General features: G+C 40.1%; 1 protein-coding gene across 1 annotated transcript in view; it reads left to right on the forward strand.

Moving 5' to 3' along the window:
- CNTNAP5 (contactin associated protein family member 5) overlaps positions 1 to 21,085 on the forward strand; it is a 512,649-nt gene that overhangs the window by 338,572 nt on the left and 152,992 nt on the right. The window contains exons 12-13 of the mRNA XM_048484843.1: positions 1,573 to 1,692; positions 17,174 to 17,374. Of these exons, the coding sequence (XP_048340800.1) occupies positions 1,573 to 1,692; positions 17,174 to 17,374 (321 nt within the window). The remainder of the gene's footprint in view (positions 1 to 1,572; positions 1,693 to 17,173; positions 17,375 to 21,085) is intronic.

Raw genomic sequence — 21,085 nt, forward strand, 5'->3', positions numbered from 1 at the left:
GGGGAGAGTGCATGTAGGCCTGAGCATGAGGGAGAGAGCAGCTAAGCAAAGGATGGCTGCAGAGTCAACGTGGGCTTGCAGGTTAGCTGCTTTGCAAGGCAAGGTGTATTTTTTTTAAAGAAAAAGCAGCAGCACTCTCCTCACTGTGTAGCCGGGGGGGGGGCGGGGGGTGGAGGAGGGGAGTTAAGGCAAATAGTCCAGTAACCACTGTTTTGCAAGGCAATTTCTTAAAAAGGAAAACCAGCAGCACTCTCCTAATAGTTTAGTCCGGGGGTTGGGGGGGCCAAGGGAAAGAGCCCCACTGCTGTTGCTTTGCAAGGCATTTTTTTAAAAAAATTAAAAGCTGCAGCACTCTCCTTACTGCTGGTTTGAATTTGCAGTAGACCTCATACCAAGAAAGAGATGTGTGTTGCATACATGGGGGGGGGGGGGACACACTAGAGACATGGCCCGAGAGCCAAGGGGCCAAAGCCTGGAAAGGTTTGGGAAACACTGCTGTATTCTATCATTAGCATTAATAAAACACAATGGGCATGTCTATGTTTTGCTCATATTCTTTACAAAAACCTTTCACAAATATTTCTGCCTCCTATGGAGGAAAAAAATATTTTGATCACTTGGTTGTGTGTAAAGGAGTATCCTTTTTGCACTTGAGGGGTGGGGGTGGAGAACTACCAGCAAACTGTTGTGGCTAATGAACACTAATGCATGATGGTAGAAACTGACTGCATCTTTCCGAAGAGGAATTGAGGTTGGAGGGAAGTATAATTTATGGAATCTATTCCTCAAGGCAAAATAACTCATTTTCAGCATTTTATGTTATGCTTGGGATCCTTATTTCATTCATCCCCCAGTAGTGCAAGGGAAAGGTCATTATCATTCACTTAGGCAAAGCAAAAATATTTTTTCCCAAACCAATCGAAAGGGTTTACACTTCACTTGGCATTTAAACCTCATCTTCCTTTTATTGAACTCAGTATCTCCTCGATTGCTTGAATATAGATGGTCTTTATTTATTTCTTAATAGTTTCTCCCCCCTAACCCTTCTCTTTCAAATACATCCAATACAATGGTTTGGCACATAAAAGCCAAGACATAAAAATAAAAAAAGGCCTACAATAATAGCATCATGATTTAATAATTATAATATTTTTAAAGGACATGATCCCTATCTGGGTGTATATTGAGGACTGTGTTCCCACTGGATATTTTAAATTAACAGATGTTGACCCCCACCCCCGTTTAAACAAAGCTGTCTATGAGTGCTTTCAAATGGCACAGACAGAACTGCTATTTTGTTGCTTATAATATCATTGTATGGCATTTTTATCAACATAGGAAGACAGTTTTTTAAAGAGTGACTTAGTACACTCTGACTAGATAACACATAATAATGGGTTGGCAGCAAGGGTGTACTAAGATCCTTGTGACTACTTGGTAATGTAGTCAACTAGTTCCTCTAATAGATGCTACCATCATACAGTGGAATGAGCACGAGTCACATGGTGCTAAGCTTCTTAACTACTACAGTTTGTATTCTTAATTGTAAACATCTATTTCTCTTTCTTTCAGCTGTTTATGAAAGATCATGTGAAGCCTACAGGCACCAAGGGATGATGTCCGGCTTCTTTCACATTGATTCTGATGCAAGTGGTTCACTTGCACCACTTCTGGTCTACTGCAATATAACAGGTAAGAATCCCCTGCCAGTCAATATGAATTTAGTACCAGATAACAATGTTTTAATTATGAAATCCATGGCCTAAATTATCTAGCAAACAAGTGCCTGTACTCCTTTCATGCAACTCAGTTGGAAGAGGGAGACAGAGCGGCTGGTTGTGCTGCTGCCAGCTTCAAAACCAGCTCCTCCTAGTGGAGTCTTAGATATTATATAAAGGAAAGTGAAGAAAGAGTGGCTGCAGATCTCACCTGTAAGTTTCAGAAATTGCCTGGGACATATCTAATATTGCTGCACTTTGTACCCTAAAGCTAGAGGTATAATTCATTCATGAAGTTATTGTGAAGGAAACCCACTTTGTGTTCTGTACTATGTTTAGGACAATATTGGATTGCCCCGCATCTAAATGTCATGCTTAAAATCTTGTTAACATGCAATAAAGCATACCAACAAAATAGACAAAAACTCTTCAGAGCTCTTTCTTGAAACAAGCCATTTTCATATTTTCCTCCTAGAGGTGAACATTCATTTTATTAGGATGGCAGTAGGGGTGTTCAGGAAAGCTGAGCCAGTAAAAAATGGCATTTTAAACTGGTGGGCAGTCCTGATCTCACCCCCACCACCCCCACCGCCAAAAAAAGCTGAAAATCTTTTGAGGGAGATCATTTCAGGATTTCTGGCTACAACAGTAGAAAGGGAGGAAAACCCTGTCAAAAGAAAAAAATGCTTTGGCATATGAGCAGGACTTTAAATTTTATCTTCCCCCTCCCTTTGACTCTATTACAACGTATAGGAAAATTTTCAGGGGCAATGATGTAGTTCCCACCAGAACAGGAAGGCCTGTTCTCCAGCCTGCTCGGTTTCCTAAATTAAGTGTGGGGGGGCGCCGCAGGGGGGCCGCTGTGGAAGAGAATCATGCCGCCCCCGTGACACCCCCCACGGCGCCCCCCCCCCACACTTACTTTAGAAAACTGAGCAGGCTGCATAACAGGCCTTCCTGTTCTGGTGGGAACTACATTTCCCAGGACACCCTGGGAAATGTAGTTCCCACCAGAACAGGAAGGCCTTTTCTCCAGCCTGCTCATTTTTCTAAAGTAAGTGGGAGTGGGAGTGGGGAGGCACTGCTGCGGTGGGGGGGGGGGGCGAAAAAGCCAGAGTGCGCACCAGGCACACTCTGGCCCAGCCACGCCTCTGGCCTGGTGTGGGTTGCTGAGGGGAGTCTGGCTATCTTGCTCGTGTACTGACTGCTAATGAACTAATGGAGGTGGTGTTGGATTGGCCCTTGAGGTATCCCAGACTTCCATGCATGTAGAAACTGCTTTTTAATTAGCATTGGACATGGTATTATCCATGGCAGCACTGGGACTCTTCCAGGTTGTATCAGGTCCCACACATCAAGCAGGCCACATGATAGATTTGATGTTCTTAGTTGGTTTGGATATTGTCCCAATCCTACTAGAGGGCCATGGTCGTTTTTCCTTGAAGACCTGTCTGGGCTTGCCAACTCCCCCCTGCACAGGTAGTGAGCAGATTTATGCTTGCCCGCAGAGACTCATGGATTCAACTGGTTTCCAGAATGCTCTGTGGGATCCAGTAACCCTATCCCAGCACACCATTAGATGACATGACAACAATTGGAATGACCACCTGTCACAAGCCATTGACAGGATTGCTCCCCAATGTTCTCTATGTTTCTGCTTCAAACTCAATCCATAGTACACCAAAGAACTGAGGGGAAAAAATCAAGAGCTTAGATAACTAGAACAAATTTGGCAGCTTCCTTATGATGAAGCTTTAGGACCCCCCTATAGGTCAATTATGAGATTTTATGAGATGGCAGTGAAGGCCACAAAGAAAGCTTACAATGTTGCCTCCATTGTATTTGCAACCTCATGCCAGTGCAATTATTTAAGGTAATCAGGTCACTTGCATTCTTGTCAAAGGACTTTCAAAATGGCTGTTGTGGGTTTTTCCTGGCTATGTGGCCATGACCTGGTAATTTTTATTCTTAATGTTTCACCCATATCTATGGCTGGCATCTTCAGAGACATGTCACGGTATAATGTGCTTTTCTCCATAGCAATGTGAAGTGACTGTGTGGTGGGATATATGTTTTGTCTACATCACAGATGGGAGGGGGGTATGAAGCAAATTTGCATGTATCCAGGTCGACTTTCAAAATGTTAGAATTTAGGCTATTATCTGAGATGTTTTTGCAAGTTTTTTTTTTGCAAATAAAGTCATTACTCTGCCAAGAACTCTCTGTTAATGTTACCACAGGATGCTTTTGGAGGCCTCTTGGCCATCTTTGGTTCCTATATTAGATCAATTCTTGTGGCTTTCCCAGGCTGGTGTAGATGAGGTCCTGTCTGCTGTCAAACCACCCTCTTGCCTCTGATCCATGCTCATCCTGGCTGGTCAAAGCCAGAACAGGGGGAGTACTAGGTTCTGTAGAAGAGATTAGCAACCTTTCCCTGAGTTCTAGAGTCTTCCCAGGAATTTTGAAGGAGGCACTGGTAAGACTGCTACTAAAAGAAATCAACACTAGATCCTTTAGATCTGTCCATCTACCACCCAGTTTTGAATTTGTCATTCCTGGGTAAGGTAGTTGAACAGCAGTGGCAGAACAGCTTCAGCCCTTCCTGAAGGATACATTGGCTCTGATCCATTCCAGTCCACTTTTTGCCTTGCCCATAGGACAGAAACTGTGCTGGTTGCCTTCTCAGATGATCTACATGAACGGCTGAATCAGGGCAGATTGACACTCTTTTGTTAGATCTCTCAGCATCGTTTGGCATGGTTGACCATGATCTGTTGACCGCCATCCCTTTGGCACATGTTCAGCCACTGTCCTGCAGGCTGAACTGGCTCCAGACTGAGTACTGGACTAGGTTCAAGGTTCTGGTGCTTACCTTTAAAACTTTAAATGGTCTGGGACCTTTGTATATGTGAAATTGTCTTCTCTGATATACCCATCCACACACAAACGGAGAGCTTTATGCTCCTCAGAAAACAATTTACTAGTGGTCCCTGGTCCCAGGATTATCTGGCTGTCTTCAACCAGGGCCTTTTTGCCTGGGCCTTAACCTGGTGAAACTCTTTGTCAAATGAGGCCCAGGCCCTGCAGAACTTATCTCAGGTCTGCAATGCCTGTAAGATAGAAATGTTCTGCCAGACATTCAGCTGAGGCAACAATGGTTTAGTAGATTAGCTGGTTTCCCTTCCCCATTTTTCTCCCCTCCTTTTTCCCCCTTCCACCATTTCCTTTTTTCCTCTTCTGCTTGGTCTCTTCCTTTTCCTGGATCTCTTCTTGACTCTACTCTTTGAGAACTTGTTACTTACTTCTAGATTATTGCTGGTCTTCTGTCTGTGACCATTTATGAACCCATTTCATCATCCGGAAAAAATAGTATTATAGTAGGTATGAAATTAGACTATCATCTTTTAACAGGATTAGTAAAATGTTTTTAACTCTGTTTCTAACATATTATGTTTTATTGATTGTTGGAAGCAGCCCTGAGACTGATTTGGTTGGGAAAGGGTGGGATTTATGTAAAATGAACAAACGAACGAATGAGGTAGTGACTGATGGTTCTCAGCTGTGGGTAATTATGAATTATTGGTCTTGAAAACATGATGTCACTGATCTAAGATAGCAAGGGCAGCTCTAAACGCTAACCATGACAGTATTTCCTTTTTCTTATGCCTCAAATTAAATTTACATTTTGAGTTAATTGAGCAGTCACTGTACATGAATTAAACATTCACCAGTTAATTATTAAAAATGTTTCATTTAAAGACGTAGCAAATATTTAGAATGATGTATCTCTTAACACAAAGGTTTAATCTTTACAATATCAGTGCAATAACCTGATATGTCTATATAACTTCAAGGTCCTTCTGTATCTATTCTTCAAAATGATGGACTGGGTTATTCTTTTTATGAGCAAAAGGGGAAACATTTATTGAGGGCAATGAAGCAATGAGCATTATTTTCCCTGCTTCTCCCCCTCCCGCTGTAATTCTTCATCTTAGGTTTTAGATGTAACCAAGAGAGAGAGAGAGAGGAAGAAATATGAAATGCCATTGACATTTATTAGATTTAGGCTTTCATTAAACTTAAACTCACTGATGTCAGTCATCGGGGGTAGGGGGAAGGTATATGCAAAACAGTAGAGTCTCAGTCAAGTCTCTGGAAGGTCCAGAACCCTAAAATAGGTATTTATCAATTGTCCCTGCCCTCTCATGTTGAGAGGTGAATGCGTAGGTGAATGCATAGACACTGTGCCAAACCATTGAAAGTCTGCACATGAATCCCATGTCAAGCAGTCCCTTGTGTGCTCAGGCAAGGAATGAGAACTCCAAGCTTGCTTGACCAAGAAGATGGGGATGTGGGGAGTGATGACAATGTGGAAATAATATTTCATGGTAGCAGCCTCACACAGTATTCCATAAAAAAGGAATGGATATTTTTGTGGGGATGCCTCTGTGCAGACACTGTGTCTGTGGTAGATGGGATAAAACCTGTAAAACTCTAGTACTTGCTTGAAATGCAATAAACATTTATGGCTGGCTGCATGTATCACACTGGTAAACATATTTTTTCCAACTATCTGTTTTTTTCCTATTAAATTGCCACTGATTTATGATGATTTGCCATCGCTTGCCTCTGTATAGGCTCTCCCATACAAATACTAGCCAAGATCTGATGAGATCAGGTTAGCTTGAGTGAAATTACCCTAAGGTGAATTTTGTGTGGATTGTGTCCTCTGTTACATGAACATGCAATATGCTGCTGATATATAGTCCTTCAATACATGACTTGTCCTGGATTCCTAGCCCCACCAACATATTGGAGAATGTTTAAAAATTGACCCTCCCTGTCCCCAAGAGCACTATATTTTATCCTCAGTTGCTGAACTATTTGGTTTCGATGCCCAGAGTCATTCTACTGCAGTGTCTTTCCAGTTATGTTGTACTTAGACCCCAACCCAAGAAATCAATAACACTTAGAAGTTGGTATGATGAGATCAATGCTTAATTTTAACTTGGCCAGGTATTTAGCCATTATTGAAAACCTTGTTTTTGTTGAGAAGGCTGGAAGAAGAAACAGTAAAAATCTTTTTCTACGCCTGCCGATACTAGTGGTAGAAAAAAGAAAATCTATTTGGGGAATGCTATAAAGATACAAAGAACTGACTGTAAGCCACAAATGAGGTCTCTTACTTTCACACCTTGGAATATGATATTTTTGTTTACTGGATTGTACAGCCAATGATAGCTCTCTTTTTTCCTCCTTTCCCATGACTGAGTTTCTCTATACACTATATCCCTGTGTACAATGCCTGAGGCACCAAATATTTGTAACATGGCAGTGTGACATAGGTGTAACATGTGAATAAAGTGAACAGATATCCCCTGAAAAAACCAATGGATGTGTAAAAGGATATACTACTTGAACACAGTCACAGGAATCTGCCTTATACTGAGTCAGATATTGTTCTATCAAGATAAATATTTTCTACTGAGACTGCAAGTGGCACTCCAGGGTCTCTGGCAGGGGTATTTAAATTGTGCCTTGTCAGTTCTTAAGATATCCTCCTCCATCTTCTGTAAGAGTGCTTAAATCAGATTTGGTATGTACATTTGGTATGAGTACTAAAACCATGTTCTTGTTGGTAAATCTCTCTGATAAGAGATACCTTTGCATTCAAGCAGAGTACACAGTGGCTAAGCACAGCAGAGCTTTCCCAGGCATGCGTGTGTGTTCTGGCACAAAGAAAACTTGGGGACATTTCGTAGTTTCTAACTAATAAGAGGAGTCTTTATTGGTGAACTCCATTCTGGATAGAAAAGTGAAGAAACAGGTTCTCTATTCTAATCTATCTGGCTAGATGGTGGGAGATGCAGTCTGCATCCCTCTGCACACATGGCACAAGATGGAAGGTGCGTGCAAGACGAGAGGTGAGAGAAGGAGAAGCAGGAAGGAAGTTCCCTAAGAGTAGAAATCTACACATAAAAAGGGATAGTGTCAGTGAGAGAGAGAAGTGACCAGTGTCTTTACCTTCTCTAGCTATCTGACTCACTGATAAGTCCTCCTGTTACTGAGGCAGGAAATAGAGCAGCGGTGGCGAACCTATGGCATGGGTGCCAGAGGTGGCACTCAGAACCCTTTCTGTGGGCACATGTGCACAGAGTTCATCATGTGGTGGGGCGGAAACTCACCCACACACACACATCTAAGCTAGCCTGGGCATGATCCTTTACCTGGGAGGAAGCTCGGTTGCTGGCAATGGGGCTTGCTTCTGAGTAAACCCTCCTAGGGTCGTGATTCATGCATTCGAAGCGTTGCACGGTTGCTTAACCAAGCTTACTCCCAAGTAATGTGTGCCTCGGAGCCAACCATTTTTTCTAAACGAAAACCTGGCTAAATTGCCGTGTTGGCACTTTGCGATAAATAAGTGGGTTTTGGGTTGCAATTTGGGCACTTGGTCTCGAAAAGGTGTGCCATCACTGAAATAGAGGTTAGTCCTTCACTTCCAACAGTTATGTAGCTGTTGAGGCAAATAGCTCACATTAAAAGAGAGACCACATTCATCTACATCCAAAGTGGATACCAAAGTCACAGATTTGGACAAACTGCATAGCATTCATTTCACTTGAGTACCATTTAAATAAGTAGTCTATTTTAAACACTAATCTTGTGCATGAAGAGGTGGCAGTACAAGGAATATAAGTTGACAGAAAAGGTAAAAGCAAGAAACTTGAACTGCTTAGATTCGCTTTTTTCCACACAACACAAATAAAATGTTTTGAGGCTGGAATATAAAAGGCTTCCTGCAGGAATTCTGCACAGCGTTTTGCTCAAAAAAGTGGGAAAACTTTTTATTTTTCCACAAAACGGTTTATTTTTAAAATGCTGAACTAGCGACTTTTTCCCCTGAAAAAAAATTCAAAATGTTCTTTGCTGGGTGTACAGAGTGCAGGAAATGTTTTATTTTTCCTGCCTGATTTAGAAGCTTTCAGTTTTGTTTTTGTTGCTCCCACCATTTTTTGCCACTTGAGATTGTGCTGTCTGCCATTTGCTGTGCTTTTCATGGAGGTTTCCTCTGCTTGTGTAGCCTCAGCTTGTGGGTTCTGTGGGGCAGAACTTGGAAGGCATTTGCAACAACTAAATTAAAAGAAAGATTTACTTTTCCTTAACATATGACACTTATCAAACATCAACATTTAACATCACACTTCAAGGTCCCATTCAAGTTTCATTCCAAGTCCTTGTAATTACAGTATGATAATGCCAAGTTCATTTCTTCCTGCTGGTGGTTGGCTCATGAAGACTCCAGAGGCTTGGTGAACTGGATTCGAGATAATAAAGGTCCCCAAAAGAACTCTCACCAATTACGTACACAAAAAACCCTGAAACAATAAATTCTAACATTTACAATATTGTAAAATAAACAACTCCCTTCCTACTAGTTCCCAACAACATTGCAGTTACCTTAAACAAGGTGTTAAGAGCTTATAAACAAATCAATCAGGGTCCCAGCCTGGTAACCTTGCTTCCTCCAACTTCATGAGTTTTTTGCAGCCTCCTGCTGCTTTCAGTCTCCACCCCTTTTTGGGTCATCCCATTCTGAACATAGGGGTTACACTTGCAGCACAGCTGCCTGCCATTTCAATGTGTAAACTACATGAATAAAGTTAGTTTTGATTTCTGATTCCAAGGGTGTTCATTTTTTCTTTCTTCAAAGACACCTCATTGAAAAGAAAAAGAAAAAATGACACGTTCGTGGAATCGGAAGGCAAAACTATCTTTATTCATGTACTTTACAGCAAATGGTGTACAGCATGGAGGATCTTAAGTGGCAGAAAATAGTGGGGAGGTGGAGATCAGATCTGAAGCCCATGGAGGGGAAATGATGCCTGAGGGCAACACCTCCGCCAGGCATCCCCCCACCCCTGCACTTCCTGTCCATTCTTGGGGGCAGGGGTTGGGACTCAGACTGAGCCCTGCCTCCTGTCTCTCTGCAGGCTGGTTCCTGCCATACTCTGGGCCTGGAAAGGAGCATTTTCCCACTATTTGGGGGGGGGGGGGAGAGGCACAACGCAGCATCTGTGCGAACAGCACCTCAGGGATGGTGTTTTACTGTCTCTGGGGCACTGTTTTTGGCACATGCAGAAAGGGCCATAGTTATTTCAGTAGCTGTGCAAGAAGCCATGACTGTTTTCTTCAAAGGGTCTGATGTCAGGCAGGAAAACTGAAGAGATTAAAGACTCTTCTACTTCTTCCAGGGGGAAGGCATCACTGGCTTGGAGAAATAACATTGGGAATAGATAAGAAAGAATTGACTCTTCACAGAGATGGAAAGTTTGACATCTTGTATGGTTGCCTTCTGAGTAAAATTATCTTAAAACTACATGAAAAATGTATGGAATGTCAGTAAAATAAAGCACAGTTATTCAGGAGACCATAGCATTTTTAAACAGGGTTGTGTTGCAAACCAGAATAGTTACAGTTTTGATACTCAGCTAGTTTGTATTATGGCAAGCTACAGGTACCTGGAAGAACCCTGAAACAAACGTATTGTGCCAACTCTCAGAGCAATTTTTCCTCCTGCCTCTGTAGCATTTACCATACATTTGACTTGTTTGAAATTTAATCAGTCTGAATAATCTTGTCCAGTGACAAACATTCTAAATCACAGAGAAATGATTTTGTTTCCAGCACCAAATCATTCTCTGTGGGGATATTTCAAATAAGACGAATACAAAATGAGAACTAGATGATATCAAAAGGTGGGAGGGAGTGAAAAAATGTCTTATTTTTATCCAGTTTAATTTGTATGTTGTCAGTGCCAAAACAGGCTATTTCATAATGGAACTGTGGAAGACATCTCTTACAACTTCAGAATTCATGCAGGAGAAGTTACAGGGATCTTAATATGCAGTCATATGCTGATCAAGGCACTGGTCTAACACTGGCGTTAGAAAGGAGAATAGAATGGAAAAAACCCATACAATTGGAAATTCAATTATATCCAAGTACCTGTTCAATACAAATCACGTTTAGATGATGAGGAAAGTGGGAAGAAAGTAACCCCCATTAAGCCATTGCGAATCATTGAGGTATCTTTGCTAGAGTGCAGTTTGTTCACCCAAGTTTTAGCTGATAAAGCTAGAAGCCTTCACTTCTTCCATAGTTCTGTCCATCCTTCGACCTTTATGACTTTTTTTTTGCATGTTCTGCTTAAATATTAGGACATCCCACAGGCTTGGAACTACTATTGAGGAAATGTCACATGTAAGAGAATTGATCAGCCCACCTCCCAGAGTCATAGAACAAGTTGCTGCTGCAGGTCATTTTCCCTCTCTGCTAGTCCTTCAAAGGGCATGTAGGAGCACAGCTCAATAGAGAAGGAGTATGTGAGCAATAGAGGTGTAATAGCAGGGTCTTTGACTGGCTTTTAAAGAGGCTTGGATGGATTAATGGAGGATAGGTCCATTTATGGCTATTAGCCAAGATAGAAAAATATCCACTTATAAACATTCTTACATCTCTAAATGCAAGTAAACAAAGTTATCTAAAGTTATCTTAACATGCAAATTATTATATAGTAAACACAACAGAATATAAATGATGATAATCTTAAATATAGTCTCTTCTCTTATTCTTTTATAGGTGAGTCATGTTCAGCATTTAGTACGATGTATAAAATGCAGCCATTGTGGTGTATTTATAGTTCCAATTATCCAAAAGGCGTGAATTGGTAACTTTCCAACAATACTTAGCTGGCAAACTTGAACCGGTAACCATAATTCTCAATCCTCCAAGTGGGCGGCTAATGGAAAGCTTCTGGACTATGAGCTGAACACTATAATGGGCTGCACCTGTTCTATAAATACACCACAATGGCTCCATTTTATACATCATACTAAATGTTGAACATGACTCACCTATACGAGAATAAGAGAGGAGACTGTATTTAAGATTATCATCATTTATATTCTGTCCTGTTTACTATATAATAATTTTCATGTTTAGATAACTTTGTTTACTTGCATTTAGAGATATAAGAATGTTTATAAGTGGATATACACTTTCACATATGAATATTGGTACTTGTTATTGATGTTTAAACTACAAAAAATACAAATTAATGATACCAGTGCAGCATTAATGTGGAACGTCAATTTTTCTATATTCTATATTTGTGTTGCTCTTTCACGTTGCTTGTTGTAACAATATTTTGGGTCTGACTAATGCCATCTTGTGTCTTAAACACGTTATTGTGCTGTATACTTTGCAAACATAACTAGAAGCTTTGAAATCTTGACTTTTCTTCTTTGCCTTCAAGTTAAATAGTGTTCTGGGCTAGATAGGAAAACTTATTTTTTAGCTTTGACTGGCTTGTACTCTACATTTAAAGAAAATAGATTTAGTAATTTCATGTATTTTCCATTGATTATTACAAAAGTAATATTGCCTTCTAAAAGTGACTGGCTGAACTTAGGTTTAGGTATTGCCAAGTGGTACATTCATTTGAGCCAAGCAGATTCTAGTACCCAGGCAGGAATCATAGCCCTTGAAATATTGATTTATTTACAATATTTATATCCCAAGATGGGCCTGTGCTATTTCCATTTTCCTTCATCATATCATATGACATAGGAAGGGAACTTGAGGTATGTTAAGAGTTGCACAAAGATTGTATATTTTTGAGATTACCTCTGTGCTGCTATCTCTTAGAAAGTTGTGTCATTAAATAAGTCTGCTGAGACATAAAACTGTAACGTTATCTTGAAATTTAAGCATCGTCACCTTTGCATTACAAAACAATTTAACAACCACTTAGGATGTTTGGCTTTTTCTGGCTTAATTTAACATTTTGGGGTTAATGTGATACAAGGAACATTAGTTGTCCTTCAGTTGTTTTACCTGAACTGAATTTGAAACTTATCCAAGAGTGTAATAAAATAATGAAGTGGAGTGTATTAGGGGAGACCAGAAACCTTATATGGAGAGCTGATTTCTCATTCTTTCAGAATGCTTACAAGTCCAGGGAGACCTAATTAATTAAAGTCAATGGAGACAGGGGGAAAATAGGACATAAAAGTAATAATGTTCTTCCATGTTTGTTGAAATGAAGAAAGAAAGCATTATTTGTTTACATATCTTATGAGTCACATCTTATTCGGCTGTGCCCTTTTCACAACTATTTCTAAAGCAGGATCAGAGATCACTGAGCCAGTGATCCCAGAATAACCATTTAATGTCTTAAGAAAGAAGTATTCAACCATTGCTGAGGTTTGGGTTCACTTTGCCAAGACAGTGACTTTTGAGGAGATTGAAAACCACACTTTTACACACAAGGTATAAATAGCATTTATAACCACAGAAGTTACCTTTTTCTGAAACAGTTGTACGCATAGAACCTCCTTTGCATTATTGTCAGTGAATTGTCCATGATCCTTATGAGACGCAGTATGAGAAGCTTACACACCCTGCATTCCAAAAGTGGATATTGCATAGTCTCTAGCTGTCTTCATGTGCCATTTTGAGTAATGCTCTGCATACTTCATATGGTAGCTGTGCACTTCCCACTCACTACTCTGGTCAATGGTCACTTCACTTGCTCTCGTCCAAGTTCTGTTTTGGTAGGTCCTTTCTATATTTCATGCTTTTCAACTAATTTGGATGGTATTTAATCTGCTAGTCTTTTTTCCCCTGTCATCACTTCATTTGAATTTTTTTAAAAAATGAATGAAACAATTGACCTAGTTAATACAAGCTAAAATATAGCATGCAGAAATTGGCTGCTAGAATTGACAAATTCAATGTTTACCAGATTCTTTTATTTTAAAGGGCACTCTCACTCACTTTGTCTCTTCTACATGTTGAAGCCAGTGGTTTAAATTGCTGATGATGTATCCTGGAAAGGCTGATTCAGACATTTATATATCTTGGGACCAAACCAGAAGCAATTTGATTTCCATTTTGTAAAGTGGGATACAGTGGGACGGAGAGAGATCTGATAGTATCATCTATCTGTCCTTTTCATTGCTGTTCCTTTCCTAAATCCATTTGTTCTTTTACAGACGACGAAGGAAGTATTTAAAAGCTATATGTGTCCCATTTATATACAATTGACAAAAGTAACATTAAAATTGTGCAAACGTAATGGAGCAATTCAGTGTGAAGAATTAGAAAATGATGGGAAAATAAAGACTCACAGGTTCAATATACACAAGGAAAAAACTTTTAAAAATGGGGCTAGTACCTCTACCTGAAATCACTTTTCTGAAGACATTTTTTCCTTCTCTGAGGTTTCCTGGAAAGAGTTCTTATGGCAGAAAAAACTGAAGTGGGGCAACCTGGGAAGCAGAGTGTTCAGCTCTCCTTCCTATCCATGCTGCACTTAAAATATTGGACATAGGCATACAATGTACAGTGAATTAACATGATCTAGGCATATGGCGTGCCATATTGCTATAATGTATAACTAGACCCTCACCTTCATTTGCTGGTGCCTTGTAAATTACTTCTAAATGAGTGTGCAGACTTCCTCAGTTGGATATTGCTAATGATGTGAAAACTCTGGCTGTGATGCTGATATGTAATGACCATTTGAGATATGCATGTCATCATTTGATATTGCCTTGCATGTATGATGCCAGAAGACATTTATGGTTGAGAGTCAGACCAAGGAAATAGTTACAAAAAAGGCTATTTAAGATAGGGAAGGAAAAGATGGACCACCAGCATAATGGCATTTGTTCTGATGTAGCTGTTGTCATGCCCTAATATTGTGCTATGTGTATAGATATTTTTTTTTTGCGAGACACATATATTTATATGTCGACTGTGAAAGTAAACTTTGGGTAGAATCCATGTAAATTTTGTCTGTGAAGCATGACTTCCTTGTTTCCTTCTTCCCTCTATGTTCCAAAATGGGCCCCAAAATGCTTTTCCAATGCAGTAGGGGACCATTTAGGGATGCCACAAATTTCTCAGTAAACTTGTTAAATTTTATGCTGTTCAGTACTCATGATAAGGAAGTGAGCAAATGAGGATATATTTTTATTGCATCAAGCAACTTGAACAGCTGCTGAATAGGTTTGCTGCCACCACTTGGTGAGAAGTCCACTCACAACTGATTGGGGCAAGAGTCAAGGGGAAAAAAGATGAAAAAATAGCACATCACAAACCAGTTCCCAAACCAGAAATCCTTCTAATTAAATCATAGAGGGCCTATTTTTCTACTGAAAACCATGTCAGCCAGTGGACTATTGTCATGGTTGTCTGCATGCTGAAATTCTTTGTAAGTGTAAAAAACAATATTGGGTACAGAATTTAATTTTCCAGAAACCCCAACTTAAAAAGAAAAAAAAATTCTAATCCTTGTGATTATGGATACTGGCTTGAAAGCCAATGAGCAATGGGTTGAGTCTAGTGCATAATTTCCATGGGTACAAAGATGTTTCTCCATGGAGCACAAGTTTTGTGACCCCTCCCTCCAAAATATTCCCTGAAATCCTGTTCCGGCCCCACCCCAAAGAATAGGATTCCATGGGGCATTTCAAGCTGTCAGGAAAGGGTAGTGGTAAGAATCAGGCTGCGTGGATGGAAACATTGCAGGATGCAACCTAATGTCTGGTGAAATCTCAAAGCCATACTGAATAAGATTTTTAGTAATTAAAACCATAATAAATGATGCAAAATAATGAAATTAAGCAAATGTTCATATTCATTATTTTACATGGGTGCTTAACTGCACTTTTTAGAAAAATCACAGCCCTGAATTAATAATGATTTTAATTAATTAAAATATTTATATTGTGATTTTTTGTTATAAAAGTAGCTGATTAAAAAAAAATAGTTCTTGGTCCAGTCCAGCATTCGGCTGATTTCTGAGTTTAAAAAGTAATGTACATTTCAGACAACTTATTGGGAGCTAAGTGAAATAAGACAATATAAAGCTTTTACAAATATATAACATTTTCCCTCAATCTCTCCTCCCTTTCCCTTGTTTTCTTTGAAGTCCATTAGTGTCCTTTCTTCGGGTTTCTGAGAAGGCAATCCATTTTTAAAACCCCTTTTGTCTTTCCATCTCTTCTCCCCCTACCCTGATCCCTTTCTACTCCTCCTTCCACAGCAAGATTGTATTTCTGTTAGACATCTGTATAATGCATAGACTGTAGTCTGCTGCAAATGAATTTGTCAACAATTCCTAAGTGTATAGTACATAAGCCAGTGAAAAGACCATCTCTGTTGGGAGTGGAAGAGAAGGATGATTTGTACCCATCAGTAGATCCATTTGACCCAGAGTAAGCATTCTATCCATGTGATTTGCTGTGGGCGGGTGTGTATTTTTGTTCTTTTTCATGAACAGCTTTAGTGATATGCAGGGTGGCAAATATCTGTAGCATAAAGTGGAAAGCTCAGCAAGAATCTTTCAAGTGGCTCAGCAAGGCACAACTCCCACTGGTAAAATGCAGAGAGTTGTCAGAGGCACTTTAGTGGATTAGCAAACTACTTTTAAAAGTTGGTATATGTTTGTTTTTCCCCCTCCCTCTCTCCCTGTTGAATCTCTTCAAACCTCAATTATAGCAAAAGACTGGCAATCATCAGGAATGTTTCTCATTCTAAGCCTGTAATGTACAACTGGTACTAAATTTTCCATCTCCAAAAGACTTAATTGCATCTGGGAGGCTGAAGGTTAGAAAGGCTTTCTATATGAAAATTCAGATTTTAACGGGAGTGATCCAAATGCAGCTGTTATAGTAATAGCAGGAAACAATCATAACTAGTGAGCATTCACAGGTGGCAGATAAAAGAGAGTCTTGTCTGGTCATCTGTTTTGTCCCCAGTGTGTTAAGATCTGTCCCGCCGTCTTGCCACACTCCTGAAAAATGTTGGCACCCAATAAGCTTTGCTTGGCATAATTGGTTTAATGGCTGTATTATAGTTTAAGCTCTGGAGAATACTGCTGCTTCATTTGCCTGATCTTGGAGATAGGTTTTAATTGTTTTAACAAACTGTGGCCCCTTCCGCACACACAAAATAATGCGTTTTCAAACCACTTTCACGACTGTTTGCAAGTGGATTTTGCTATTTCGCACAGCTTGAAAGAGCACTGAAAGCAGTTTGAAAGTGCATTATTCTGCGTGTGCAGAATGAGCCTGTATTTTTGAGGGGGTGGTTTTAAAGTGTGATTTTATTATGTATTAGCCACTTTGGTAACCCTTGTGAGAGCAGAAAGGTGGGGTACAAATTTTGTCAACTGAATGAATATCCGTGTCTCTTCTGGGTGGGGCATGATAGTAAATAAGCCTTTTTACCTTTGATTCCCATTAGTTTATACCTTTTCTTTAAAAAATGACCTTTCACTTTTTCTTGGTTTTGAGTTAACTTTGTATCTGAGGACATCCATTTCAGTGTTTTGTGTCTTGATGCTGCAGTATCTGATCCCTTTTTAATTACATTTGGTTTCACAGAAGACAAGATCTGGACTGTGGTCCAACATAACAACACTGGACTGACTCAAGCCCATGGGGCTGATCCAGGGAAGCCATACACCTTGAACTTCAACTACAATAGCAGCATGGAGCAGCTGGAGGCAATGATAAATAGTGCTGAATACTGTGAACAGGAGGCAGCTTACCACTGCAAAAAGTCACGTCTGCTCAACACCCCGAGTAAGTACCATAAAGCAACATCTTTCCTCCTTAACTGTTATTGATTGTGTAGCAGAGACAGCCTGTGCTGCAATCCCAGCAAGGTGCCTCCTTGCTTTCTCAGACACCTCAAGGCCTGTGTGATACAAAATGTTTATTTTCTGTGGCTGTGTTGCAGAAACTGACACAAGTGTAGTGAGACCAAGCCAGTTCAATGATGGCACAGCAAGGTGTTGGTCTCAACAACATTATGGTAGGGTTAATTAATTTTTTCTTGTTCTTCTTCTTCTTCTTCTTCTTCTTCTTCTTCTTTTTTTTCTTCTTCAAAAATATATGTTGAAGTATATGTCAGGGATACATGAACCTTTGTCCAATAGGCAAGAGATTTGTTGCTTCCCAGAAGACTGGAACAAGTATCCTAGCATCCTAAACTTGAAATGAGTAACTCAGTTGTCTGTTCAAATTAAAACTGTGGTGATTACAGCCAGTTTACCATTGTGATGCTTGGGATCTGAAACATGCACACAAAGAGAGGACCAGATGCAAAAAGATTGAACTAATAACTCCTGAAATCACAATAGCCCATATGGGTACCTTGGACAAACCTCTACTGTCAGTACTGACCTTGTTATCTTGTATCCAAGGTTCTTACAAATATTGTATTTACTCACATACAAGACTGCCCCCCCCCCCCCGATATAGCATAAAAAAGAGAGGGCCATCTTACATTCAGGGTTGTCTTCCTTTAAGTAGTTGATCATGGGAGAGTTAATGTATATTTTTAGCTCCTGTAGAAATAAAAGTTAAAATATTGTTCAGGTAGTTAAAGTATAGTCATTCTAGTGGAGCAACTAGTCTACATGCTTGTCTATTGCAGTAAAATTAAAAAGACAGGGTAAAGTTTGCCATTGTTATTGCTGTAATGGACCCTGATGGTAACTCAGGCAGATTGTGAAGAGCTACAGGCTATGTAGCTGTGATTTAGTAGTTTTTCACCCACATCTATGACTGGCCATCTTCAGAGACATGTCACGGTAAGATGTGCTTCTCTCAATGGCATAGTATTTGCCCAAATTGATTTGCTACAGGAGTTTTTGTCTAAATTGAGTGAGTGGCAAATGAGGTCCAGTGTAGGTAAGTGTAAAATAATGATATTTGGAACAAAAAGTTGTCTTTAAGCATATGCTGATGGGGTCTGCAGTGGTTGAAACTGAGTGAGAAAGAAATCTTAGGGTTATATTGGATAGCCCAATGAATATTTCAACTGATTCTGCAGAAGCAGTGAAAAGAGCAAATGGCCAATATCTTAATGGCCCTGCATAGCTCTATGGTGTGGCCTCATTAAGTGAGGACAGTTTTGGGTTGCCATTGCTCAAAAAATATGTTGCAGAGCTGGAAGAGTTGTGGAAAAAAGCAACCAAGGTGATTAAGGGGATGGAACACCTTTACTAGGAGAAAACCTAAAAAAACCTGTGACTTTTCAGATTTTTTATTTTTTAACCTGTTCTTTTGCCATCAAAAATGGGGCTCAGAGTGGCTAACACTAACAGTATAGCAGGGGGACATGCTAGAAGTTTATAACATTAAGCATGGGGAAGGAAGCATGAGGTCATCCAATTAGGATAATGGTCGATTCAGGACAGACAAAAAGAAATATTTTACTCAATGAATAATTTAATTTGGGAATTCATTGCCAGTGTATGATGTGATAGCCATTAGCATTAGGATTTGACTGAGTCATAGAGGAAAAGGCCATCAGTGGCTGCTAGCCATTGTAACAAAAGAGAAATTCCATTGGGGATTAAAGAGAACTTCCATAATGTGTGGCAGCAAACTTCTAAACACCTGTGCTAGGACACAACATCAGAGAAAAGTCTTGACTTCTGTAACCCGTTTGTCAGTTCTCTGAATCAGCTGATTGGTGTGAAACAGGTTGCTAGACTAGATGGACCATTGGTCTGATCCCTGAAGCTCTACTGGCAGTAACAACTTCAGTATCAAGTCTTGGCCCAGAGGATTCTTGTTTGTTTTTTGCATGCCACATTGGAATCTGTATCTGCGGCTCACATTTATTTAATGAACTAGCTATGTTTTGTGAAAACAGAACTGGTGGCTTAAATATGTCATCATGTTTCCTTTCCCAATATCTTTCTGTTATCTCACTTTTGTTTTTAATTATATGTGATATTTGTTACCCTGAACTTTTATTGCTTAGCCTAAGGCTGTAGAATTTAGCAATATGTGGAATACACACATAAATAAGCAGTGTGAACTGTGGAAACTGCAAGGTTTCCAAGCCAGTTTGTCCTTGGCTGTGTATAAGAGGCCATTAAATGAAAGAGACACCCTGGAGAAATGTATGTGTGCATGATTATGAATGCATTGTTTCACTCATTGGTTCAGGTAAGAGAAAATTCCTGCTACTCTGATATTGTGAAATAGTTTTAATATGAGGTGTTGTGTCTTCTTGACCATCTAGTGCTAGGTTGTGTATGTGTAATGTGCTGCTAAATTGAAGCTGACATCCTGTAGGGTTTTCAAGGCAATGACTAACAGAGGCAGTTTGCCATTGCCTTCCTCTCAATAGTGTCCCTGTTATTTCTTGATGATCTTCCATCAAAATTTTAACCAAGGGTGATTCTACTTAGCTTCTGAGCTTTAATTTACCATTTACCAGGCTAGACTGGGTCATCCAGGTAAAAGATTCTGGTAGATTAGGATAAGGTATATTTCTACTTATTATACCTTCCTCAGCTTCACTAAGCACAAACTTGTACTTATGAACTATCAGCTACTGTGTGTATGTATTCTTAAACACATGATTATTTTGTTTACATTCTACTTGCCTGTTGCCAGCAAATAGTTGATTTTTTTTGTCAAGCAGTCCAGCAGTTTGAGAGCTGTTAAGGCTATATAATGGGCTACTTTCCAATTATTCAGTAAGTGAAATTAACAGCATGAACACATGTTGTCATGTAGCCTGATGGCCATTTTAGCTTTTCTGTCCATGGACCTGTCCTTGTTGTGCATTGCTGCACAGCTAATTGTTTAAACAAAGAGTGAGTAAGCTGGTTTATTAGTTGTCAAAGGCTTTCATGGCCGAATACAACTGGTTCTGGTGGGTTTTCTGGGTTGCGTGGCCTGGTCTGGTGGATCTTGTTCCTAATGTTTCGCCTGCATCTGTGGCTGGCATCTTCAGAGGTGTATCACAGAGAGAAGTCTGTTACACACTGTGTCCAAAGAGAAGAGAATGTTTAGTGGAGTATATGTTGTCCATGTCCCAGGGTTGGGAATCAATCAGTAAGCATTTGGGTGGAACTTGTTATGAAAAGATATGGTTGATAGTATTGTATTGCAGGTGGGGCTTATCAGTCCAGGGAGTGATTCACATTTTCATACCCTGCAGCAACAGCAGTATTGGTGAATGCAAATCCTATGTTTGGGTGGAGTCCATTGTTCATGAACTTAGCATGCCCTTGGAGTTTGCTTTTGGTGTTTTCAAGTACTGGTAGCCAAGCTTTGTTAATTCTCAAAGTCTCTTCTTTCCTGTTGAAATTGTCTTGGGCCGTTTCCGCATGGCCCAAAAACGACGGCCTGGGGGCGGTAAAAAAGCCACCCCCAGGCCGCCGTTCGCACAGGCGGCGCTGCTGCCTGACTGCGCTTCCTTCCCCCCAGGGCGGCGTCAGGCCGCCCTAAACAACAACCCTTTAAAGGGTTGTTGTTGGGGGGAAG

Source organism: Sphaerodactylus townsendi, linkage group LG02 (assembly GCF_021028975.2).
Source record: "Sphaerodactylus townsendi isolate TG3544 linkage group LG02, MPM_Stown_v2.3, whole genome shotgun sequence".
NCBI classification, from domain to species: domain Eukaryota; kingdom Metazoa; phylum Chordata; class Lepidosauria; order Squamata; family Sphaerodactylidae; genus Sphaerodactylus; species Sphaerodactylus townsendi.